Raw genomic sequence first — 18,243 nt, 5'->3', positions numbered from 1 at the left:
ATTATACACAGTTTATGGGAATTTGTGGCATTATTATTATTATTATTACTAATTATTGGTCATTTTTCTTTATAGAGTTCGGGGCAATGTCGGCTCCACAGAGAATTCTTCCTCATCCACTGAATATGAACGTTTCATCTATTGGAGAGAATCCCACAAGTGACATAAGAGGATATCTCTGTGTATACATTCTCTGCACTGTGTATTATATGGGGTGTACTTATATATTCTCTGTGCTGTGTATTATATGGGGTGTACTTATATATTCTCTGTGCTGTGTATTATATGGGGTGTACTTATATAATGTTTGTATTGATGCTTCTCTGTGTATATTCTCTGTGCTGTGTATTATATGGGGTGTACTTATATATTCTCTGTGCTGTCTATTATATGGGGTGTACTTATATAATGTTTGTATTGATGCTTCTTGTAATCTTCTATCATGGTAAGTTGTCATTTGCTCGTGTCTTGGTGATCTGATGATTCAGTGACGGTGTTTGTTCCCCCCTCAGAGGTTGTGTGGGTTTTATAAGTGGCCGCATTCACTTTGATATTGTCATGTAAGAGCAGTCATCTGTGTGAGATGCGGTGATGGACAGGGTGTCCTTTTTTTCCCCACTGTCTTTAATAAAGTTTCTTTTATTTAAACTGTTTCTGGATTTCCTCTCTTCTATGGGGTCTCATAGATGCTACCATCACTAATTTAGGACTTAGTGGCAGCTATGGGCTGCTATTAACTCCTTATTACCCCGATTACCATCACACCAGGGCAATCAAGATGATCCAGGTAAAGTGCTGGGATTGTCACATTTAATGGATGCAGCAATCCGGGAGGCTGCAGACTGATATTTTTAGGCTGGGGGGGCAGGCTAATAACCATAGGCATCCCCAGTCTGAGAATACCAGCCACCAGTTGTGAGGCTTTATCTTGGCTGGGTATCAAAATTGAGGGGACTGCACGCTGTTATTTTACTGTACAATATAGACCCACCGGCGGCTGTGATTGGTTGCAAAAAATTGAAAAAAATCCAGCACTCAAAGCATTCAACTGAAATTGTTTTATATTTTATTCATTGATCTGTGTAATTATTAAAGACGTTTCGGTCATCCGACCTTCATCAGTTTACACAGAAAGGGCTCTGTAGAAATATATGGAAAAGCTGGACCTTTGTCCAGCTTTTCCATATATTTCTACAGAGCCCTTTCTGTGTAAACTGATGAAGGTCGGATGACCGAAACGTCTTTAATAATTACACAGATCAATGAATAAAATATAAAACAATTTCAGTTGAATGCTTTGAGTGCTGGATTTTTTTCAATTTTTTGATCTGGGGTGGGACCCTATCCAAGCACCAGCGACTATAGAAGGAGTGCCACATTTCTATATTTTATATGTGATTGGTTGCAGTCAGACAGCTGTCAGTCAGTGTGGGGGTGCATCTGACTGCAACCAATCACAGCCACCAGTGGGCAGGGGAAGCCGTGAATATGTATGAGCCTAATGAGCGGCTCAGAAAGAAGAATGAGAGGCCGCAGGAGCAGTGTGACAGCCGCGCCGGTGATCGGTGAGTATGAAATGCTTGCTCCTACTGCTTTGTGCCGGATTCTGGTCCCCATAGACTTTTTATGGGGACCAGCATCTGACCAGACACCGGGGATCGATCCCCCGCTGACCTGGAGCCAGCGGGGGATTGATCTGCCAGTCCTCCAAAACACAGAAAGAAGTGACATGCTGCTGCTTTTTCCTTCCACAAAAACTGCAAGGAACAAAGAAGCGACGTGTGCACAGCCTGTCTGAGTTCTCATAGACTTTGCTGGGGAAGACAATGCATGCAGTTTTGGGCAACAAACCACCAAAAAAACGTGGCAAAATACGCAGCGTGCGCACAGGGCCTAAAGATGGGATTGCTGTTCGTTAACTTCCCAGACCTGTGACAGTGGCCGGTGTGTAATGTGTGGCAGATGGACAGGAGGTGTGAGAATGGCCTCTACCGCACCACATCCTTAGCTCTTCATTATATTACCTGGCCGGAGTGTAATGTGTGGCAGACGGACAGGAGGTGTGAGAACGGCCTCTTACCGCACCACAACCATAGCTCTTCATTATATTACCTGGCCGGTGTGTAATGTGTGGCAGACGGACAGGAGGTATGAGAACAGCCTCTGACCGGACCACATCCTTAGCTCTTCATTATATTACCTGGCCGGTGTGTAATGTGTGGCAGATGGACAGGAGGTAAGAGAACGGCCTCTGACCGCACCACAGCCTTAGCTCTTCATTATATTACCTGGCCGGTGTGTAATGTGTGGCAGATGGACAGGAGGTGTGAGAACGGCCTCTACCGCACCACAGCCTTAGCTCTTCATTGTATTACCTGGCCGGTGTGTAATGTGTGGCAGATGGACAGGAGGTATGAGAACGGCCTCTGACTGCACCACAACCTTAGCTCTTCATTATATTACCTGGCCGGTGTGTAATGTGTGGCAGATGGACAGGAGGTATGAGAACGGCCTCTGACTGCACCACAGCCTTAGCTCTTCATTATATTACCTGGCCGGTGTGTAATGTGTGGCAGATGGACAGGAGGTATGAGAACGGCCTCTGACTGCACCACAGCCTTAGCTCTTCATTATATTACCTGGCCGGTGTGTAATGTGTGGCAGACGGACAGGAGGTGTGAGAACGGCCTCTGACCGCACCACATCCTTAGCTCTTCATTATATTACCTGGCCGGTGTGTAATGTGTGGCAGACGGACAGGAGGTGTGAGAACGGCCTCTGACCGCACCACATCCTTAGCTCTTCATTATATTACCTGGCCTGTGTGTAATGTGTGGTAGACAGACAGGAGGTAAGAGAACGGCCTCTGACCGCACCACATCCTTAGCTCTTCATTATATTACCTGGCCGGAGTGTAATGTGTGGCAGACGGACAGGAGGTGTGAGAACAGCCTCTGACCGGACCACATCCTTAGCTCTTCATTATATTACCTGGCCGGAGTGTAATGTGTGGCAGACGGACAGGAGGTGTGAGAACAGCCTCTACCGCACCACATCCTCAGCTCTTCATTATATTACCTGGCCGGTGTGTAATGTGTGGCAGACGGACAGGAGGTGTGAGAACAGCCTCTGACCGGACCACATCCTCAGCTCTTCATTATATTACCTGGCCGGTGTGTAATGTGTGGCAGACGGACAGGAGGTGTGAGAACGGCCTCTTACCGCACCACAACCATAGCTCTTCATTATATTACCTGGCCGGTGTGTAATGTGTGGCAGACGGACAGGAGGTATGAGAACAGCCTCTGACCGGACCACATCCTTAGCTCTTCATTATATTACCTGGCCGGTGTGTAATGTGTGGCAGATGGACAGGAGGTAAGAGAACGGCCTCTGACCGCACCACAGCCTTAGCTCTTCATTATATTACCTGGCCGGTGTGTAATGTGTGGCAGATGGACAGGAGGTGTGAGAACGGCCTCTACCGCACCACAGCCTTAGCTCTTCATTGTATTACCTGGCCGGTGTGTAATGTGTGGCAGATGGACAGGAGGTATGAGAACGGCCTCTGACTGCACCACAACCTTAGCTCTTCATTATATTACCTGGCCGGTGTGTAATGTGTGGCAGATGGACAGGAGGTATGAGAACGGCCTCTGACTGCACCACAGCCTTAGCTCTTCATTATATTACCTGGCCGGTGTGTAATGTGTGGCAGATGGACAGGAGGTGTGAGAACGGCCTCTACCGCACCACAGCCTTAGCTCTTCATTGTATTACCTGGCCGGTGTGTAATGTGTGGCAGATGGACAGGAGGTATGAGAACGGCCTCTGACTGCACCACAACCTTAGCTCTTCATTATATTACCTGGCCGGTGTGTAATGTGTGGCAGATAAACAGGAGGTGTGAGAACGGCCTATGACCGCACCACATCCTTAGCTCTTCATTATATTACCTGGCCGGTGTGTAATGTGTGGCAGATGGACAGGAGGTGTGAGAACGGCCTCTGACCGCACCACATCCTTAGCTCTTCATTGTATTACCTGGCCGGTGTGTAATGTGTGGCAAATGGACAGTAGGAATGAGAACGGCCTCTGACCGCACCACATCCTTAGCTCTTCATTATATTACCTGGCCGGTGTGTAATGTGTGGCAGACGGACAGGAGGTAAGAGAACGGCCTCTGACCGCACCACAGCCTTAGCTCTTCATTGTATTACCTGGCCGGTGTGTAATGTGTGGCAGATGGACAGGAGGTAAGAGAACGGCCTCTGACCGCACCACAGCCTTAGCTCTTCATTATATTACCTGGCCGGTGTGTAATGTGTGGCAGATGGACAGAAGGTATGAGAACGGTCTCTGACCGCACCACAGCCTTAGCTCTTCATTATATTACCTGGCCGGTGTGTAATGTGTGGCAGACGGACAGGAGGTGTGAGAACAGCCTCTGACCGCACCACAGCCTTAGCTCCTCATTATATTACCTGGCCGGTGTGTAATGTGTGGCAGATATACAGTAGGTATGAGAACGGCCTCTGACCGCACCACAGCCTTAGCTCCTCATTATATTACCTGGCCGGTGTGTAATGTGTGGCAGATGGACAGTAGGTATGAGAATGGCCTCTGACCGCACCACATCCTTAGCTCTTCATTATATTACCTGGCCGGAGTGTAATGTGTGGCAGACGGACAGGAGGTGTGAGAACAGCCTCTGACCGGACCACATCCTTAGCTCTTCATTATATTACCTGGCCGGAGTGTAATGTGTGGCAGACGGACAGGAGGTGTGAGAACAGCCTCTACCGCACCACATCCTCAGCTCTTCATTATATTACCTGGCCGGTGTGTAATGTGTGGCAGACGGACAGGAGGTGTGAGAACAGCCTCTGACCGCACCACAGCCTTAGCTCCTCATTATATTACCTGGCCGGTGTGTAATGTGTGGCAGATGGACAGTAGGTATGAGAACGGCCTCTGACCGCACCACAGCCTTAGCTCCTCATTATATTACCTGGCCGGTGTGTAATGTGTGGCAGATGGACAGGAGGTGTGAGAACGGCCTATGACCGCACCACATCCTTAGCTCTTCATTATATTACCTGGCCGGTGTGTAATGTGTGGCAGATGGACAGGAGGTATGAGAACGGCCTCTGACCGCACCACAGCCTTAGCTCCTCATTATATTACCTGGCCGGTGTGTAATGTGTGGCAGATGGACAGTAGGAATGAGAACGGCCTCTGACCGCACCACAGCCTTAGCTCCTCATTATATTACCTGGCCGGTGTGTAATGTGTGGCAGACTGACAGGAGGTGTGAGAACGGCCTCTGACCGCACCACATCCTTAGCTCTTCATTATATTACCTGGCCGGTGTGTAATGTGTGGCAGATGGACAGTAGGTATGAGAACGGCCTCTGACCGCACCACAGCCTTAGCTCCTCATTATATTACCTGGCCGGTGTGTAATGTGTGGCAGATGGACAGGAGGTGTGAGAACGGCCTATGACCGCACCACATCCTTAGCTCTTCATTATATTACCTGGCCGGTGTGTAATGTGTGGCAGATGGACAGGAGGTGTGAGAACGGCCTCTGAACGCACCACATCCTTAGCTCTTCATTGTATTACCTGGCCGGTGTGTAATGTGTGGCAGATGGACAGTAGGAATGAGAACGGCCTCTGACCGCACCACATCCTTAGCTCTTCATTATATTACCTGGCCGGTGTGTAATGTGTGGCAGACTGACAGGAGGTGTGAGAACGGCCTCTGACCGCACCACATCCTTAGCTCTTCATTATATTACCTGGCCGGTGTGTAATGTGTGGCAGATGGACAGTAGGTATGAGAACGGCCTCTGACCGCACCACAGCCTTAGCTCCTCATTATATTACCTGGCCGGTGTGTAATGTGTGGCAGATGGACAGGAGGTGTGAGAACGGCCTATGACCGCACCACATCCTTAGCTCTTCATTATATTACCTGGCCGGTGTGTAATGTCTGGCAGATGGACAGGAGGTATGAGAACGGCCTCTGACTGCACCACAGCCTTAGCTCCTCATTATATTACCTGGCCGGTGTGTAATGTGTGGCAGATGGACAGTAGGAATGAGAACGGCCTCTGACCGCACCACAGCCTTAGCTCCTCATTATATTACCTGGCCGGTGTGTAATGTGTGGCAGATGGACAGTAGGAATGAGAACGGCCTCTGACCGCACCACATCCTTAGCTCTTCATTATATTACCTGGCCGGTGTGTAATGTGTGGCAGATGGACAGGAGGTGTGAGAACGGCCTCTGACCGCACCACAGCCTTAGCTCCTCATTATATTACCTGGCCGGTGTGTAATATGTGGCAGATGGACAATAGGTATGAGAACGGCCTCTGACCGCACCACAGCCTTAGCTCCTCATTATATTACCTGGCCGGTGTGTAATGTGTGGCAGATGGACAGTAGGTATGAGAATGGCCTCTGACCGCACCACATCCTTAGCTCTTCATTATATTACCTGGCCGGTGTGTAATGTGTGGCAGACGGACAGGAGGTGTGAGAACAGCCTCTGACCGCACCACAGCCTTAGCTCCTCATTATATTACCTGGCCGGTGTGTAATGTGTGGCAAATGGACAGTAGGTATGAGAACGGCCTCTGACCGCACCACAGCCTTAGCTCCTCATTATATTACCTGGCCGGTGTGTAATGTGTGGCAGATGGACAGTAGGTATGAGAACGGCCTCTGACCGCACCACAGCCTTAGCTCCTCATTATATTACCTGGCCGGTGTGTAATGTGTGGCAGATGGACAGGAGGTGTGAGAATGGCCTCTGACCGCACCACAGCCTTAGCTCTTCATTATATTATCTGGCCGGTGTGTAATGTGTGGCAGATGGACAGGAGGTGTGAGAACGGCCTCTGACCGCACCACATCCTTAGCTCTTCATTATATTACCTGGCCGGTGTGTAATGTGTGGCAGACGGACAGGAGGTGTGAGAACGGCCTCTGACCGCACCACATCCTTAGCTCTTCATTATATTACCTGGCCGGTGTGTAATGTGTAGCAGATGGACAGGAGCTATGAGAACGGCCTCTGACCGCACCACAGCCTTAGCTCCTCATTATATTACCTGGCCGGTGTGTAATGTGTGGCAGACTGACAGGAGGTATGAGAACGGCCTCTGACCGCACCACAGCCTTAGCTCTTCATTATATTACCTGGCCGGTGTGTAATGTGTGGCAGATGGACAGGAGGTGTGAGAACGGCCTCTGACCGCACCACAGCCTTAGCTCTTCATTATATTACCTGGCCGGTGTGTAATGTGTGGCAGATGGACAGGAGGTGTGAGAACGGCCTCTGACCGCACCACAGCCTTAGCTCCTCATTATATTACCTGGCTGGTGTGTAATGTGTGGCAGATGGACAGGAGGTGTGAGAACGGCCTCTGACCGCACCACAGCCTTAGCTCCTCATTATATTACCTGGCCGGTGTGTAATGTGTGGCAGATGGACAGTAGGTATGAGAACGGCCTCTGACCGCACCACATCCTTAGCTCTTCATTATATTACCTGGCCGGTGTGTAATGTGTGGCAGACGGACAGGAGGTGTGAGAACGGCCTCTGACCGCACCACATCCTTAGCTCCTCATTATATTACCTGGCCGGTGTGTAATGTGTAGCAGATGGACAGGAGCTATGAGAACGGCCTCTGACCGCACCACAGCCTTAGCTCCTCATTATATTACCTGGCCGGTGTGTAATGTGTGGCAGACTGACAGGAGGTATGAGAACGGCCTCTGACCGCACCACAGCCTTAGCTCTTCATTATATTACCTGGCCGGTGTGTAATGTGTGGCAGATGGACAGGAGGTGTGAGAACGGCCTCTGACCGCACCACAGCCTTAGCTCTTCATTATATTACCTGGCCGGTGTGTAATGTGTGGCAGATGGACAGGAGGTGTGAGAACGGCCTCTGACCGCACCACAGCCTTAGCTCCTCATTATATTACCTGGCTGGTGTGTAATGTGTGGCAGATGGACAGGAGGTGTGAGAACGGCCTCTGACCGCACCACAGCCTTAGCTCCTCATTATATTACCTGGCCGGTGTGTAATGTGTGGCAGATGGACAGTAGGTATGAGAACGGCCTCTGACCGCACCACAGCCTTAGCTCCTCATTATATTACCTGGCCGGTGTGTAATGTGTGGCAGATGGACAGGAGGTGTGAGAACGGCCTCTGACCGCACCACAGCCTTAGCTCTTCATTGTATTACCTGGCCGGTGTGTAATGTGTGGCAGATGGACAGGAGGTGTGAGAACGGCCTCTGACCGGACCACAGCCTTAGCTCTTCATTATATTACCTGGCCGGTATGTAATGTGTGGCAGATGGACAGGAGGTAAGAGAACGGCCTCTGACCGCACCACAGCCTTAGCTCTTCATTATATTACCTGGCCGGTGTGTAATGTGTGGCAGATGGACAGGAGGTATGAGAACGGTCTCTGACCGCACCACAGCCTTAGCTCTTCATTATATTACCTGGCCGGTGTGTAATGTGTGGCAGACGGACAGGAGGTGTGAGAACAGCCTCTGACCGCACCACAGCCTTAGCTCCTCATTATATTACCTGGCCGGTGTGTAATGTGTGGCAGATGGACAGTAGGTATGAGAACGGCCTCTGACCGCACCACAGCCTTAGCTCCTCATTATATTACCTGGCCGGTGTGTAATGTGTGGCAGATGGACAGTAGGTATGAGAATGGCCTCTGACCGCACCACATCCTTAGCTCTTCATTATATTACCTGGCCGGTGTGTAATGTGTGGCAGACGGACAGGAGGTGTGAGAACAGCCTCTGACCGCACCACAGCCTTAGCTCCTCATTATATTACCTGGCCGGTGTGTAATGTGTGGCAGATGGACAGTAGGTATGAGAACGGCCTCTGACCGCACCACAGCCTTAGCTCCTCATTATATTACCTGGCCGGTGTGTAATGTGTGGCAGATGGACAGGAGGTGTGAGAACGGCCTATGACCGCACCACATCCTTAGCTCTTCATTATATTACCTGGCCGGTGTGTAATGTGTGGCAGATGGACAGGAGGTATGAGAACGGCCTCTGACCGCACCACAGCCTTAGCTCCTCATTATATTACCTGGCCGGTGTGTAATGTGTGGCAGATGGACAGTAGGAATGAGAACGGCCTCTGACCGCACCACAGCCTTAGCTCCTCATTATATTACCTGGCCGGTGTGTAATGTGTGGCAGATGGACAGTAGGAATGAGAACGGCCTCTGACCGCACCACATCCTTAGCTCTTCATTATATTACCTGGCCGGTGTGTAATGTGTGGCAGACTGACAGGAGGTGTGAGAACGGCCTCTGACCGCACCACATCCTTAGCTCTTCATTATATTACCTGGCCGGTGTGTAATGTGTGGCAGATGGACAGTAGGTATGAGAACGGCCTCTGACCGCACCACAGCCTTAGCTCCTCATTATATTACCTGGCCGGTGTGTAATGTGTGGCAGATGGACAGGAGGTGTGAGAACGGCCTCTGACCGCACCACATCCTTAGCTCTTCATTATATTACCTGGCCGGTGTGTAATGTCTGGCAGATGGACAGGAGGTATGAGAACGGCCTCTGACCGCACCACAGCCTTAGCTCCTCATTATATTACCTGGCCGGTGTGTAATGTGTGGCAGATGGACAGTAGGAATGAGAACGGCCTCTGACCGCACCACAGCCTTAGCTCCTCATTATATTACCTGGCCGGTGTGTAATGTGTGGCAGATGGACAGTAGGAATGAGAACGGCCTCTGACCGCACCACATCCTTAGCTCTTCATTATATTACCTGGCCGGTGTGTAATGTGTGGCAGATGGACAGGAGGTGTGAGAACGGCCTCTGACCGCACCACAGCCTTAGCTCCTCATTATATTACCTGGCCGGTGTGTAATATGTGGCAGATGGACAATAGGTATGAGAACGGCCTCTGACCGCACCACAGCCTTAGCTCCTCATTATATTACCTGGCCGGTGTGTAATGTGTGGCAGATGGACAGTAGGTATGAGAATGGCCTCTGACCGCACCACATCCTTAGCTCTTCATTATATTACCTGGCCGGTGTGTAATGTGTGGCAGACGGACAGGAGGTGTGAGAACAGCCTCTGACCGCACCACAGCCTTAGCTCCTCATTATATTACCTGGCCGGTGTGTAATGTGTGGCAGATGGACAGTAGGTATGAGAACGGCCTCTGACCGCACCACAGCCTTAGCTCCTCATTATATTACCTGGCCGGTGTGTAATGTGTGGCAGATGGACAGTAGGTATGAGAACGGCCTCTGACCGCACCACAGCCTTAGCTCCTCATTATATTACCTGGCCGGTGTGTAATGTGTGGCAGACTGACAGGAGGTATGAGAACGGCCTCTGACCGCACCACAGCCTTAGCTCTTCATTATATTACCTGGCCGGTGTGTAATGTGTGGCAGACGGACAGGAGGTGTGAGAACGGCCTCTGACCGCACCACATCCTTAGCTCTTCATTATATTACCTGGCCGGTGTGTAATGTGTAGCAGATGGACAGGAGCTATGAGAACGGCCTCTGACCGCACCACAGCCTTAGCTCCTCATTATATTACCTGGCCGGTGTGTAATGTGTGGCAGACTGACAGGAGGTATGAGAACGGCCTCTGACCGCACCACAGCCTTAGCTCTTCATTATATTACCTGGCCGGTGTGTAATGTGTGGCAGATGGACAGGAGGTGTGAGAACGGCCTCTGACCGCACCACAGCCTTAGCTCTTCATTATATTACCTGGCCGGTGTGTAATGTGTGGCAGATGGACAGGAGGTGTGAGAACGGCCTCTGACCGCACCACAGCCTTAGCTCCTCATTATATTACCTGGCTGGTGTGTAATGTGTGGCAGATGGACAGGAGGTGTGAGAACGGCCTCTGACCGCACCACAGCCTTAGCTCCTCATTATATTACCTGGCCGGTGTGTAATGTGTGGCAGATGGACAGTAGGTATGAGAACGGCCTCTGACCGCACCACATCCTTAGCTCTTCATTATATTACCTGGCCGGTGTGTAATGTGTGGCAGACGGACAGGAGGTGTGAGAACGGCCTCTGACCGCACCACATCCTTAGCTCTTCATTATATTACCTGGCCGGTGTGTAATGTGTAGCAGATGGACAGGAGCTATGAGAACGGCCTCTGACCGCACCACAGCCTTAGCTCCTCATTATATTACCTGGCCGGTGTGTAATGTGTGGCAGACTGACAGGAGGTATGAGAACGGCCTCTGACCGCACCACAGCCTTAGCTCTTCATTATATTACCTGGCCGGTGTGTAATGTGTGGCAGATGGACAGGAGGTGTGAGAACGGCCTCTGACCGCACCACAGCCTTAGCTCTTCATTATATTACCTGGCCGGTGTGTAATGTGTGGCAGATGGACAGGAGGTGTGAGAACGGCCTCTGACCGCACCACAGCCTTAGCTCCTCATTATATTACCTGGCTGGTGTGTAATGTGTGGCAGATGGACAGGAGGTGTGAGAACGGCCTCTGACCGCACCACAGCCTTAGCTCCTCATTATATTACCTGGCCGGTGTGTAATGTGTGGCAGATGGACAGGAGGTGTGAGAACGGCCTCTGACCGCACCACAGCCTTAGCTCTTCATTGTATTACCTGGCCGGTGTGTAATGTGTGGCAGATGGACAGGAGGTGTGAGAACGGCCTCTGACCGGACCACAGCCTTAGCTCTTCATTATATTACCTGGCCGGTGTGTAATGTGTGGCAGATGGACAGGAGGTGTGAGAACGGCCTCTGACCGCACCACAGCCTTAGCTCCTCATTATATTACCTGGCCGGTGTGTAATGTGTGGCAGATGGACAGTAGGTATGAGAACGGCCTCTGACCGCACCACAGCCTTAGCTCCTCATTATATTACCTGGCCGGTGTGTAATGTGTGGCAGATGGACAGGAGGTGTGAGAACGGCCTCTGACCGCACCACAGCCTTAGCTCTTCATTGTATTACCTGGCCGGTGTGTAATGTGTGGCAGATGGACAGGAGGTGTGAGAACGGCCTCTGACCGGACCACAGCCTTAGCTCTTCATTATATTACCTGGCCGGTATGTAATGTGTGGCAGATGGACAGGAGGTATGAGAACGGCCTCTGACCGCACCACAGCCTTAGCTCTTCATTGTATTACCTGGCCGGTGTGTAATGTGTGGCAGATGGACAGGAGGTGTGAGAACGGTCTCTACCGCACCACATCCTTAGCTCTTCATTATATTACCTGGCCGGTGTGTAATGTGTGGCAGACTGACAGGAGGTATGAGAACGGCCTCTGACCGCACCACAGCCTTAGCTCTTCATTATATTACCTGGCCGGTGTGTAATGTGTGGCAGATGGACAGGAGGTGTGAGAACGGCCTCTGACCGCACCACAGCCGTAGCTCTTCATTATATTACCTGGCCGGTGTGTAATGTGTGGCAGATGGACAGGAGGTGTGAGAACGGCCTCTGACCGCACCACAGCCTTAGCTCCTCATTATATTACCTGGCTGGTGTGTAATGTGTGGCAGATGGACAGGAGGTGTGAGAACGGCCTCTGACCGCACTACATCCTTAGCTCTTCATTATATTACCTGGCCGGTGTGTAATGTGTGGCAGATGGACAGGAGGTGTGAGAACGGCCTCTGACCGCACCACAGCCTTAGCTCCTCATTATATTACCTGGCCGGTGTGTAATGTGTGGCAGACGGACAGGAGGTATGAGAACGGCCTCTGACTGCACCACAGCCTTAGCTCTTCATTATATTACCTGGCCGGTGTGTAATGTGTGGCAGATGGACAGTAGGTATGAGAACGGCCTCTGACCGCACCACATCCTTAGCTCTTCATTATATTACCTGGCCGGTGTGTAATGTGTGGCAGACGGACAGGAGGTATGAGAACGGCCTCTACCGCACCACAGCCTTAGCTCCTCATTATATTACCTGGCCGGTGTGTAATGTGTGGCAGACGGACAGGAGGTGTGAGAACGGCCTCTGACCGCACCACAGCCTTAGCTCCTCATTATATTACCTGGCCGGTGTGTAATGTGTGGCAGATGGACAGTAGGTATGAGAACGGCCTCTGACCGCACCACATCCTTAGCTCTTCATTATATTACCTGGCCGGTGTGTAATGTGTGGCAGACGGACAGGAGGTATGAAAACGGCCTCTACCGCACCACAGCCTTAGCTCCTCATTATATTACCTGGCCGGTGTGTAATGTGTGGCAGACGGACAGGAGGTGTGAGAACGGCCTCTGACCGCACCACAGCCTTAGCTCCTCATTATATTACCTGGCCGGTGTGTAATGTGTGGCAGACGGACAGGAGGTGTGAGAACGGTCTGGCATAACGTTACTCACTAGTGATTGATGGCCCTGACAGAAGTTATGAAGCATTGAACGACTCCCCTATTACATGGAATACATCACAAGCTGCGGTCAGACACATTTCACCTATATGGTGATTATGGCAGCTTGTACATCATTGTGAATAGATTTTTTTCATAAAATAACCACTTTAAAGGGAAAACAAACCTTACATAGCAAAGTTTGTAATAGTGAGTTGAAAGAAAAAAAACATCTGCAAAGGGCGTCCTGCAACTAAAGGTCTTATCCTGATTAACTACTCATTAATTTTTTTTCTTTTCTTCGACTCTATGTGTAACAGAACAAGAAACTTTAGTAACGTTCAGAAGTGTCTACATCAAGACATTGATCTCTTCCAGCCAATCACTGACCTCAGCAACTCGTTCCAGCTACATCGGATGAGCCACGGAGATCTGTGATTGGCTGCAGCAATGTTGACGTGATGTCACAGCCAAACAGCATAGAACATCACCGCAGTGAAGACGGTGCTCAATCTGGTTTGGGGGTGTACATTTACACCGCGTGCAGAATTATTAGGCAAGTTGTATTTTAGAGGATTTTTTTTATTATTGATCAACAACTATGTTCTCAATCAATCCAAAAGACTCATAAATATCAAAGCTTAATATTTTTGGCAGTTGGAGTGGTTTTTTTTTTAGATTTGTCTCTCTTAGGAGGATATCTGTTTGTGCAGGTAACTATTACTGTGCAGCATTATTAGGCAACTTAATAAAAACCAAATATATCCCCATCTCACTTGTTTATTTTCACCAGGTAAACCAATATAACTGCACAAAATTTAGAAATAAACATTTCTGACATGCAAAAATAAAACCCCAAAAAATGAGTGACCAATATAGCCACCTTTCTTTATGATGACACTAAGCAGCCGACCATCCATAGATGCTGTCAGTTGCTTGATCTGTTTACGATCAACATTGCATGCAGCAGCCACCACAGCCTCCCAGACACTGTTCCGAGAGGTGCACTGTTTTCCCTCCCTGTAGATCTAACATTTTATGAGGGACCACAGGTTCTCTATGGGGTTCAGATCAGGTGAACAAGGGGGCCATGTCATTATTTTTTTCATCTTTTAGATCTTTACTTTTCAGCAACGCTGTGGAGTAGTTGGATGCATGTGATAGAGCAATGTCCTGCATGAAAATCATGTTTTTCTTGAACGATACCGACTTCTTCCTGTACCACTGCTTGAAGTTGTCTTCCAGAAACTGGCAGTAAGTCTGGGAGTTGAGCTTCACTCCATCCTCAATTCGAAAAGGTCCCACAAGTTCATCTTTGATGATACCAGCCCATACCAGTTCCCCACCTCCACCTTGCTGGCGTCTGAGTCGGAGTAGAGCTCTTTGCCCTTTACTGATCCAGCATCTGGCCCAGCAAGAGTCACACTCATTTCATCAGTCCATAAAACCTTTGAAAAACCAGTCTTAAGATATTTCTTGGCCCAGTCTTGACGTTTTATCTTATGTTTCTTGTTCAGAGGTGGTGGTTTTTCAGCCTTCCTTACCTTGGCAATGTCCCTGAGTATGGCACACCTTGTGCTTTTTGATACTCCAGTAACGTTGCAGCTCTGAAATATGGCCACACTGGTGGCAAATGGCATCTTGGCAGCTTTATGCTTGATTTTCATCAATTCATTGGCAGTTATTTTGCGCCTTTTTTGCCCAGCACGCTGCTTGCGACCCTGTTGGCTATTTGACATGAAACGCTTGATTGTTCGGTGATCACGCTTCAAAAGTTTGTCAGTTTCAAGACTGCTGCATCCATCTGAAAGACATCTCACAATTTTGGACTTTTCAAAGACCGTCAAATCTCTCTTCTGACCCATTTTGCCAAAGGAAAGGAAGTTGCCTAATAATTAAGCACACCTTATATAGGGTGTTAATGTCATTACACCGCACCCCTCCTCATTACAGAGATGCACATCACCTGATTTACTTAATTGGTAGTTGTCCTACTCCAAGCTATATAGGCTTGAGAGCCAACATGTATAAAAAGCATCATGTGATCAAAATACTCATTTACCTAATAATTCTGCACACAGTGTATTTGCACAGTCAGTGTTTGCAACGTTTTGGAAGTAGCGTGTTTGTTTGCATACAGAATGCTGCGTTCTACAGTACAAGCACAGTGGATGGATTTATAGAAATCTCTTGCCCACGGTGCTTCTTTTCTCTGCTCGGTAAACTTACATGTGGCGCGGCTTTCCAAGCTGCAGCATGTCAATTTATGTTCTTGTGGCCAGAATGTTCTTCATAGGGAGAAAAAAGCAAAAGTAGGTAGCACACTGAACCCTGATAGTAGGCGCGGACTGCTGCATTCTCCTGCAGAGCACACTCACATTTCCACAGGCGGGCTGACACTGCGTCAGCTGCTGTACATGCAACCTAAGAGCTTACTTTGTAGTCTTCCATATCACTTAGTCTATGTGAAAAAAAATAATGTGAACACTTTCAAATCTAGTACCACTAATATACTAATCGCCTACTGATAGATGACAGACTGAACATGAGTCAACAGTGTGATGCAGCAGCAAAAAAGACAAGCACAATTGTGCAATGTATTTACAGAAGCACAGATAATAATAAGTTTTATTTCTATAGCGCCAACATATTCCACAGCGCTTTACAATTCAGAGGGGACATGTACAGACAATATGAGAATACAAAATAACAAAATTAAGATACCAGGAGGAGTGAGGGCCCTGCTCGTAAGCTTACATTCTATGAGGAAATAGGGGAGACACAAAAATTGAATGGGGGGAGAAAAACTTGTCATATATGGTCCAGCCATCGATCATGTGAAGTAATTATCACCCTCTACTCCTCTTTGGTCAGACCTCATCTGCAATTCTGAGCACCATGTCTTAAAAAAAAGACAGCAACAAATTGGAGCAAGTTCAGAGAAGAGCAGCCAGAATGGTGACCGGTCTATAAACTGTCCGATGAGGAACGGTTACAGGATTTGGGAATGTTTAGCTTGAAAAAAAGAAAACGGAGAGGAATCTTAATAGCCGTCTGCAAATATCTCAAAGGCTGTCGAACTAGGGTTGACAAGGACAAGGAAAGAATAGAAGCAATGGAATGAAACTGATTGGGAAGCGTCACAGATTAGATTTTGGAATAAAAACCTTTTGACAATGAGGGTGATCAATGACTGGAACCACAAGAGGTAATGAGTTCCCCTTCAATGGAAGACGTAAAAAGGAGACTGGACAGACACCTGTGTGGGATGATATAGTGAATCTTGCTTTGAGCAGGGAGTTGGACCTGATGACCCTGGAGGTCCCGTCCAACTATAACATTCTATGATTCTACTGCAGATAATCTACAGATACAGTAGAATAAATCCCAATTGGCATGATGACATGGTTTTTAGCCAAGTGTGTCCATTTTAAAAACACCCCTAGGGACCTGGTCCTTTAGCCCACTAGAGTTTAGCATTTTCATAGCGAGCAGGCTAAATCCCAGTGGGCAGAAGGACCTGGTCCATTAGATCACTAAGTCTTGTATTAAAACAGTTATTGGGACCTGGTCCTTTAGCCCACTAGGATTTAGCTTTCGCATAGAGAGCAGGCTAAATCCCAGTGGGCAGAAGGACCCAGTCCTTTTTCCCACTAAGAATTGTATTAAAACACTCATTAGGACCTGATCCTTTAGCCCACTAGGAATTAGCTTTCTCATAGAGAGCAGGCTAAATCCCAGTGGGCAGAAGGACCTGGTACTTTTTTCCCCACTAAGAGTTGTATTAAAACACTCATTAGGACCTGGTCCTTTAGCCCACTAGGATCTAGCTTTCTAATAGAGAGCAGGCTAAATCCCAGTGGGCAGAAGGACCTGGTCCCTCTGCCCACTGGCAAATAGCTGGCTCTGGATAGAGAAAGCGAAATCCCAGTGGAAGGATCCATTAGATCACTAAGTCTTGTATTAAAACAGTTATTGGGACCTGGTCCTTTAGCCCACTAGGATTTAGCTTTCTTATGTAGAGCAGGCTAAATCCCAGTGGGCAGAAGGACCTGGTCCTTTTTTCCCACTAAAAATGGTATTAAAACACTCATAAGGACCTGGTACTTTAGCCCACTAGGAATTAGCTATCTCATAGAGAGCAGGCTAAATCCCAGTGGGCAGAAGGACCTGGTCCTTTTGTCCCCACTAAGAATTGTATTAAAACACTCATTAGGACCTGGTCCTTTAGCCCACTAGGAATTAGCTTTCTCATAGAGAGCAGGCTAAATCCCAGTGGCCAGAAGGACCTGGTCCTTTTTCCCACTAAGAGTTGTATTAAAACACTTATTGGGACCTTGTCCTTTAGCCCACTAGGATTTAGCTTTCTTATGTAGAACAGGCTAAATCCCAGTGGGCAGAAGGACCTGGTCCTTTTGTCCCCACTAAGAATTGTATTAAAACACTCATTAGGACCTGGTCCTTTAGCCCACTAGGATTTAGCTTTCGCATAGAGAGCAGGCTAAATCCCAGTGGGCAGAAGGACCCAGTCCTTTTTCCCACTAAGAATTGTATTAAAACACTCATTAGGACCTGATCCTTTAGCCCACTAGGAATTAGCTTTCTCATAGAGAGCAGGCTAAATCCCAGTGGGCAGAAGGACCTGGTACTTTTTTCCCCACTAAGAGTTGTATTAAAACACTCATTAGGACCTGGTCCTTTAGCCCACTAGGATCTAGCTTTCTAATAGAGAGCAGGCTAAATCCCAGTGGGCAGAAGGACCTGGTCCCTCTGCCCACTGGCAAATAGCTGGCTCTGGATAGAGAAAGCGAAATCCCAGT

The 18,243-nt window shown here is 48.7% G+C and overlaps 1 protein-coding gene across 4 annotated transcripts in view; it reads left to right on the top strand.

Annotated features, from left to right (window-relative positions):
- The window catches only part of LOC142264793 (DNA repair endonuclease XPF-like), a 114,781-nt gene that overhangs the window by 60,954 nt on the left and 35,584 nt on the right, over nt 1–18,243 (top strand). Inside the window, exon 5 of one of the 4 annotated variants that reach the window (XM_075332262.1) lies at nt 76–613. The exons of 1 other annotated variant lie outside the window; for it this stretch is intronic. In XM_075332262.1, coding sequence (XP_075188377.1) covers nt 76–449 — 374 coding nt within the window. In that variant the 3' untranslated portion in view covers nt 450–613. Of the gene's footprint in view, nt 1–75; nt 614–18,243 lie in introns of those variants that run through there. 2 more of the 4 variants (XM_075332264.1, XM_075332263.1) reach the window with 2 other exon arrangements.

This window comes from Anomaloglossus baeobatrachus, unplaced genomic scaffold, assembly GCF_048569485.1.
Source record: "Anomaloglossus baeobatrachus isolate aAnoBae1 unplaced genomic scaffold, aAnoBae1.hap1 Scaffold_270, whole genome shotgun sequence".
Classification (NCBI taxonomy): Eukaryota; Metazoa; Chordata; class Amphibia; order Anura; family Aromobatidae; genus Anomaloglossus; species Anomaloglossus baeobatrachus.
This window is presented reverse-complemented; position numbering and strand designations above follow the sequence as displayed.